This window comes from Rhinolophus sinicus, chromosome 1 (genome assembly GCF_057876585.1).
Source record: "Rhinolophus sinicus isolate RSI-liver-muscle chromosome 1, RSI-T2T, whole genome shotgun sequence".
Taxonomy (NCBI): Eukaryota; Metazoa; Chordata; class Mammalia; order Chiroptera; family Rhinolophidae; genus Rhinolophus; species Rhinolophus sinicus.
The window spans coordinates 186,281,406-186,290,290 of NC_142501.1; the positions used below are offsets into that span (position 1 = coordinate 186,281,406).

The 8,885-nt window shown below is 37.7% G+C and overlaps 1 protein-coding gene across 3 annotated transcripts in view; it reads left to right on the plus strand.

Annotated features, from left to right (window-relative positions):
• Positions 1 to 7,063, plus strand: part of MCUB (mitochondrial calcium uniporter dominant negative subunit beta) — a 74,935-nt gene extending 67,872 nt beyond the window's left edge. For all 3 annotated transcript variants that reach the window (XM_019741892.3, XM_019741893.3, XM_074322535.2), the window contains exons 5-8: positions 321 to 481; positions 1,684 to 1,887; positions 2,486 to 2,602; positions 4,031 to 7,063. In XM_019741892.3, the coding sequence (XP_019597451.3) occupies positions 321 to 481; positions 1,684 to 1,887; positions 2,486 to 2,602; positions 4,031 to 4,108 (560 nt within the window). In that variant the 3' untranslated portion in view covers positions 4,109 to 7,063. The remainder of the gene's footprint in view (positions 1 to 320; positions 482 to 1,683; positions 1,888 to 2,485; positions 2,603 to 4,030) is intronic.
• The last annotated feature ends 1,822 nt before the right edge of the window (positions 7,064 to 8,885 follow it).

The following is an 8,885-nucleotide window of genomic DNA, read 5'->3' on the forward strand; positions in this document are numbered from 1 at the left end:
CCCCTAACTCTTCCTGTATGAAAATTTTTACAGAAACAGCAAAAGTCATGTTACAAAGAAAAAAGAGAAACAAAAACATAATGAATTTTAAATCTGCTGTCTAGTAATTTATCGTTCCAGATTGTCTTTACACGAGAGGGACTAATGGAATCACCTGAGACTGGAAGAAAGGTCAATACAAAATACCTGCCTAGGAGTTGGGAGGGCTCAGAGCCAGCCACAGTAGCCGGACCCCGGGACTCAGATTTGGTTCCCTGGACTTAGACCCTGGAGGAAAAAATGTGGTGACTGCCTTGTGTTTCCCTTGTGTCTTTTCTCAGAAAAACTGAATAGTGAGCATGCTACCGAGATGGAAAACATGAAATCCTTGGTTCACAGACTGTTTACAGCCTTGCATTTAGAAGAGTTTCAGAAAAAGAGAGAGCATCATTTACTGGAGAAGATTGACCACCTGAAAGGACAGCTGCATCCCCTCGAAGAGGTTAGGAAGCATCACAGTTGAGTCTGTTTGAAAATAAAACTCAATATTTATTGAGCGTTCTCCATGTGAGCATTTTGTGAATGCTTTACATGTTCTCATTTTTTCACTTAGTCCTCACAATGAGCCATGAGTTTGGTACTGTTATCTTTCTCATGCTTCAGATGGGGACACTGAGATAGTCAAGGTACAGAGCTAGAGCCAGAACTTGAACTCTGGTGGTCTGACTCTAGAGCTGCCATCTGAAACTCTGTGCTCTGCTTCCTTTCCACGGATGGGCCATAATGTCTCTGTACATGAGTATAATATGAGCTGCGATGCACTAGCTGCAGTATCACCACAGTCTCATTTTTAGAGAATAGGCCCACGGCCCCAGCCTAACAGAACTGCAACTGGAAAGTTAGTGGTGCTTTCTTAACATCTGAAGTTAATCAGTGGTGGAGAAATAAATAACCTTGGGGGAAAAGTGGGGCAGCAGTCTGTTTGTTTTAATTTAAGGGAAAACTCTGCATCTTTTAAACCTGTGATCCCATTTGTGATTTTTAAGTATGAGTAGGTGTACGTGTGTTTTTGTGTATGAATAGAAACTTTCTGAATATAAAAGAAACTTTTAATATTGACTACTTCGTAGGATACTTAGGGGATGGCTGAGAGAGACTTTTTTATATGATTTGTTGGATTGTGTACCTACATTTTTTTCTGTACTTTTTGGAAAGTTTCTGATATATTTACTTCTATTAAGATTTAAAAAATGAAAAAGGTGGCCAATGGAAAGCTTTCCTCCCACTGCCCTCCCAATACCATATCCTCACACCTGTGAACCATTTCAGATTTTCTTTATCTATGTACAGATGCAAATATGTTGTATTATTTTTCCCTATTTCAGAAAAGGGCATGGGCTATTATACATTGTTTTCACTAACAATATACAGACATATCTCATTTTATTTCTCTTTATTGAGCTTCACAGATATTGCTTTTTTTTTTTTTTTTTTTTTTTGCAAATTGAAGGTAAGCCCCTCCACCAGTAAAAAGATTGTGATTCGTTGAAGGTTTAGATGATGGTTAACATTTTTTAGCAATAAAGTTTCTTTTTTTAATTAAGGTACGTACATTGTTTTTTCGTAAATCTATTGCCAATGTGCATTACTTTTGTTCCTTTTCTTCTTGTAAACTGAACTAACAGTAATTTTTTTTTTTCTCAGATGAAAGCTAGAATCGAAGCTCGCTCAGAATCCAAAACCAGTGGACTCCTGTGGGGTGGATTAGCGCTGCTGTCAGTTCAGGGCGGGGCGCTGGCTTGGCTCACCTGGTGGGTGTACTCCTGGGATATCATGGAACCAGTTACATACTTCATCACATTTGCAAACTCCATGGTCTTTTTTGCATATTTTCTTGTTACTCGACAGGTGAGTAGTTTGTTAGGGAAATGTTAAGTTAGAACACCTTCTGCAAAGAATTCCTTATACAAGTTATGTAATGAGCAATAAGCCTTTCTAATTACTGAATTACTGCTATCTGGGTTTTTATAAGCTGGTTTTTATAAGTTTTGTTGTTGTTTTTCATGAGGATGGAGATTATATACAGCACAGAGAAACTATATATAACCTCTATAGAGAAATAAATAGTACAGCGCACAAATTCCTCTGCTGAGATAAACACATCAAATTTATGTTCTGTGCCCTCATTTATGAAAAAAATTGAATTTGTATTGCAAAACACCTAGTAACTTTAGCTTTTGCTAATGATTATTTTTCTAAAAATCTCCCTTTCCCCCTTTCTCCCTTCTATCCCAGTATTTGTGATTTGTTTTCCCAGCTTGCTCTCTTTCAAAAGGAGCATCTATCTAAAACGAGACTAAATATTTTACTTGTGTGTCCTTTTACTTCCTCCGATGGCCATTACAAATACCGTACTCATCTGCCTTCCTTTGCTTTCGTGTTGCTAAGGCTTTCTTGTGGAGGCATAATGTTCATTTAAAACGTATTCTTCTTTTTTTTTTTCCAGGATTATACTTACTCAGCTATTAAGAGTAGGCAGTTTCTTCACTTCTTTCACAAGAAATCAAAGCGACAGCATTTTGATGTGGTGCAATACAACAAGTTAAAAGAAGATCTTGCTAAGGTACTTTATTACAACACAGCATCTTACAGCTGGTCTTGTTTGGGAGCCGGAACTTAGTGTCAGGGAAATACAATTGGGGCTTGTCCTCACAAGTTAAATCTTCCGTGTATTGGTGTTTGTTTAGTGAAACAGTTGACTTGTCTGAAACTAGTTTCATATCCCGCAGTTTCATTGTCTTCTATATTAGAAATGTGTATGTGAAAATGTCTTAAATGACTTTGAGATAGTAAAATAGTAGTTGTCAATAGAAATCTATTTCTAAGTGAGTGTATTTTTAAAGAGAACAGTCCAATAGCAAGCTTATTTGCAGATTTGTAACTATTAAAAACATAAAAGAAAGTAGAATTTCAGGGAGGTGATCACTGATAAAGAATTTCCAACTCTCTTAAGGCATTGCAAGTTTCTTCTCCTTGAAAATAGAAGAATAAATATGGTATTCCTCATTTAATAATTTCCATCTTTCATATGAGACAGTGGAGGTGCTTAATGTCACTTACACTGTTAGAAAGTGGGGAAACCAGGATATGAACCCAAAAGTTTGTCTCCAGATCCTGTGCTGTTAAGCACTTTCTCACAATCTGTTTCTTAGGCAGCTTTTATCTCTGGCCTCCCATGGGACGCATTAGCTTGTTCAGATGTTGACTTCTCAAAATATAACTAGACTTTTTATTCTTCTTAGTATATTTTACTAAAAAGTTTTGGTAAAAATAGCTTCCATTGGGAGTGGCCGGGTGGCTCAGTTGGTTAGAGCATGGCACTGATAACGCCAAGGTTGCCTGTTTGATCCCCACCTGGGCCACTGTGAGCTGCGTCCTCCTTAAAAAAAAAAAATCTTCCATTGCTCAATGCATGCTCACTTAATAGCCAGTAATCAATCATATCTTTTGTTACCTGTACCTTCTAAACTACCTATTTCTTAAAAAAATAAAAGATATTACTGAAATTAAATTTGTAAACCAAAAATTTGAGTTAAAGAGCCTTGAATTTTTAAATTATTATTATTACATAAAATCACTACTTAGGAAATATACAATGATGCTTTTTGTGGAAACTTTTACATTTGAATTATCCAATCCAAGAAGGCTAAGGAATGTTCTTCCAACTAGGTTATTGCACTGGGCTGTAGCACTCAATGAAGTATTTTTTTAAGGTAATAAAGTTGAGAAAATAAGGGAAGCTGACAGGTCATAGAGTTTTGTTTTGAATATGAACTGGAAACAATTATAAAGTGGAAAACTAACATAACAGGAACCATAAGGATGTATTAGAAACCGTAAACTCACCTTTTAAGAAAGGATCCACATAAATTGAAATATTATAGACGTTTGTCACTAGTAGTTTAGTGTATGTGTTGACATTCCTCTCCAGCAGCCATGCTGATATGTGTTAGTGCTCTGATCAGGGACTTTTTCTTTTCCCCTCTGACAGGCTAAAGAATCCCTGAACCAGGTGCGCCGCTCTCTCTATTTGCCAACGCAAGTAGAGGAACTCAATGAAAAGAATTAATCCTACATTTTTAAATGTCACTGAATTTTTCCATTATGTGTTGATTTTGCAACTTGGAAACTGGAACTTTTTGAGTCCCATAGTTCATTTGAATTTTACTGTTTCAGTCTCTTGTTATTAAAAAAAAAATGCTTGCAAAACACAAGTATTCTTGGGAGTTCTCACTTGAGATTTTTTGGTTTCTGGATTTTCACGACTTGTTGAGGTTTAACACTGAAAGGAGATTGGATGCGTCCATCAAAATCAGAGTATCTGCTGCTGCAGTTTGGCCCTTAGACTACGAATCCTCGTCAGCTGTGCTGTGTTCATTCCCTATGAGGAGGTGAAATGGTCAGTGTGCTTGGCATTCACTTTCGTTCTTAGGCTTCATTTAGAATCATCTTGTCAATTTCTTTTTAAAAATGTATTTATTATAGTTTACATACAATATTATGTTAGTTTCAGGTGTACAACGTAATGATTCAGTATATACCTTATGCAGTGATCACCACAGTAAGTCTAGTAACCATCTGTCATGTACATTAATTTCTTTTTAAATACATAGTAATTGGAAGATTTTTATCATTAAATATAGCTAAAATTATTATAAAATATTTTAAATGTTTCATTTTAACTAATATTTATGGAGATATATACTATTTATCATATGTTGTCAAATACTATTCTAGGCACTTTACATATAAATTATCTGTAATCCTATAACCCTATGAGGTAGCTGTTTTTTAATCCCAATTTAATAATAAGGAAACTGAAGTTTAGAGAGTTTAATTAGCCGCAGTACACATAGGTAGAAGATTTAAGCATCTACTCATAGTAGGTCGTAATTTTTGTAAATTTACAACTAATGGTATTTAATCTATTATCCAGGATTTCACTGTTTGACACACGTATTACCCTGATATCAGAGATTTGCTTCAAACAAACAAACAGCTCTCAGTGTTTTCAGTGTATATCTTTCAATCAAATCTGATTCAGGCTTTTTACACCTTAACTAGAAAAACAACAGTGATCACTTGCCTTTGTATCAGTAGCTCTGAAACAAGGAGATTCTGAGTTAGCAATATATTAGTGTTTTATTACTAAGCTATGAATATTCACCTATATATTTTTATAATGAATATCACCACGTTAAGTATTATGACAACTGAAAAGGGTTCCCAGACCCAGTTCGTGTGCACGTGCACATTTCCTCACACCAAAAAGCAATTCCCTGAAGCTAGCATAGTGTCTGAGAATTCAGCTCAGTTCTACCTGGAGATAGAATGAGATTCTGCAGGTAAAAGGCTGAGTCTTACAAGACTGCCTTCCATTTCAGACGCCAGTCGCAAGCCCAGGTTGTCACCTGTGCTTCTGACCAACCAGCTATAAATCAGAGGTTCCGCAAACCCCTCTTCAGGTTACACTAATTTGCTAGAGCTGCTCACAGAACTCAGGAAAACTATCTACTCATTAAATCACCGATGATTTATTACAAAGAATATTAAAGAATATGAATCAACAGTCAGATGAAGAGATACATGGGATGAGGTCTCAACAAAGGAGTTCTGTCCTCGTGGAATTTGGGGCCCAGCATGTGGCAGGCACATGGGAGTTCTGCTTCCCCAATGTGGAAGCTCTACCAAAAAAGCCAACTAGCTGTTCTCCTGGGTTTGTATGGAGGCTCCTTTGCGTAGTCATCATTGACTAAGTCATTGGCCATTGGTGATTGAACTCAACCTCCAGCCCCGCTCCCCTCACAGGAGGTCAGAGGTGGGACTGAAAGCTTCAAATCTCAAACCACACGGTTCTCCTGGCAGCCAGCTGCCACCCTTGGATGGGATCCAGAACTTAACTCATTAATATAACAAAAGGTGCCTTTATCAATTTCTACACTTAGAAAATTCTAAGGGTTCTGGGAGTTGTGAGGATGAAGACCAAATAAATATAACTTGCAATATTGCAATAAGCCCTTAGGACATGTTCTGCCTTTAAGGAACTCTATACCCAAGAAGAGACAAGATCATCAATACAATAAAAACGAAGAGAAACCAGTTGGGAAAGGTGGGCCTTGCCTTTTGGGTGGAATTTGGAAAGAGGGAGGGCTTTTCAGTCAGGGAGAATACAGTGGGGTGGGAGGAGACCCGAAGCAGGTCTTGGCTCTGTATTGGGGGGTATTTCTCTAACTACAGCAGAGGACATACAACGAAAAGTTGACTTCTTGAAACAAAGTGGAACTGGGAGGATGGGGTCAGATAATGGAAGCAAGATGCTGGGTTCAACATAGAAAAGAGTAAATCCAGTGTGGGATAGAAAAATGTAGGCTTTGGGGTCGGGCAAATTCTGCCACTTACTAGTTGGAGACACTAGGCAATTAACCTGACCAGCTCAGGGGAGGCCAGCACAGGAGGCCCTACAAACTCAGAGACTGAAATTAACGGGAGGATGGTCTAAACATAAAAATTCCTAACTAAAAGTGTGTCATGGTGGGCAGTCACACCCTGGGCCTGTAGCTTTCTTGACAAAGGTCAGTATTTACCTTAAGTAAGGCTGTCTACTGTCTTTTTGCATCTAAGATAACATACCTTTGGAATGTCAGTAATCCCTCCTACCCCACCCAACCCCCCTTCACCCCTCAGGGCACAACACACTGCCCAAGACCACAACCCCATTGATATCTTGTTCCCTCATACCATCTCTGTGCTATGTTTAGTATTACCATGTACTCACCAATGTAAAAAGTGCCTCTCAATTTTACTTTTTATCCAATATGAGATTCCTCTCCTCCCCGCCCCCTTGCTTTCTCCCACTTCCTCAATCTATCCAATGGATTTCATGTAACCCTCATGTCTCCTCCTTTGATTCTAATGTATAAAATAAGCTGCAAAACTGCCATTCTCTGGAGCATTTTCTTAATCTGAGATTTTGCTTCCCAGCAATTGTTGTCAGTTTAGTTCAAATAAACTCATTAAAATTCTCTACAGGTTTGGATGGTTTTTTTTTATGTTGAGACCATTGACCTTCATGAGAATAAAGTGAGATAAAGTATTTTGAACATGCCTAACCCAAGGCAGATACCCTACAAATGTCACACCTGAATGTAAGTCCAGAACAGGGATTGTTTGCTTGTTCCCTGATGCCTCCCTCCCAGTGCCAAGAATAATGCCTGGTCCACACTAGGTACCCAAGAAAGAGAGGGGAAAGGCCCGTGGTGTTTTCAGGTACAGTGCTGGAGAGAGTCTAGACTAAGAAAGTGGAAAGGATGGCTTCTGAATTCTTACAAACAGCCTAAAGGAAAATCGGTAAGATGGGATGGACTAGAGCAGGAGTTGGCAAACTAATACCTGTACCTGTTTCTGTACATAAAGTTTTACTGAAACACAACGGTGCTCATTTATGTATTGACTGTCTGTTTCCTTCGCCCTGTAGTAGCAGTGTTGACTAGTTGCAATAGACCGTGTGGCCTGCAAAACCTAAAATATTTACTCTCTGGCTCTTTACAGAAAAATTTTGCTTACCCTGAACAAGAATATGAGACAATTATCAAAGAATAAGTCTATATTTTCAGGACTTAAGAAAATGAGTCATGTGAAAAATGAATAAATTTTTAGTAAAGATAGCGTTCTGTGATTTTTGTCTTCCTACTTTACAGAGTAAAATAATTTTTATTCATCAGACGAGCTGTGGCTAAGTCATATTGTATTTTACGACAAGTAAAACTGATTTCTGATACTGCGGCCACAGCAGCTCAGTGATAATAGGCCAGACACTGACCTTTTTAATATTTAAAATGTAGTTTCTTCAAATAGCACATCATTTATGTTAAAACTTTATAGATTAGTTATTTAAAAACATAAACAGCTTATGATCTTTCTATTCATGTTCCAAGTTTTAAGTCTACAGGGATTGGAACCAAAATTAAAGGCATCCAAACACACTACATGTTAATTTTATTACAAAAGGATTCTTATTCTGAGACAACTACCGTGTTTCCCCAAAAATAAGATCTAGCCGGACAATCAGCTCTAATGCATCTTTTGGAGCAAAAATTAATATAATGCCCGGTCTTATATATTTATATTATAGTCAAATAAGACAGGGTCTTATAGTAAAATAAGATCGGGTTTTAATTTTTGCTCCAAAGGATGCATTAGAACTGATTGTCCGGCTAGGTCTTATTTTCGGGGAAACGGTATTTCATACAGGATTCAGTTGTGCCCCCATTGCTTCCACAGACTCAGATTTGATGGCAATTTGATGCCCAGGTATGTAGGTACCAATGTCACTGCATCTGAACAAAAAGATTTATTCAAATAAACTCTTTGGTCACATTCAAGGGAAAAAAATGTGTTTTGTTTGTTTTGTTTTGTTTTAGAGCTTTGTAATACTACCAGCTTATTTCTCTTAGGTAACCAGAATTGTATAATCTTTGCCTAGGCCAGCCAGTGTTCATCAGGTGAACTGAGGGGCGTTTCATAGTCATTAGCTCTTGAAAGGAGAAGCACAGCAGTGGCCACACCTGTGGTAGGAGTTAAAGGAAGTAAGAAGTTCACCTGACAGTGAAGGCCCTGCCGTGACCATAAAACAAGGTTATGAATGTCCCACCAACTGCAGCACATGGTTGGCACATTTTTTGAACTGCAGCTGAAACTACTGCTTTTGAACTAGCAACTCACAAGTTCAGTTACGAAAAGCCCAAACATATAACCATCATCAGCTTCTGGCAGGTTATTAACAAAACAGTATTACTCAAATTTTGTATATCATATTAGTAAGAATTGAACCTTAAAAGTAACATCTA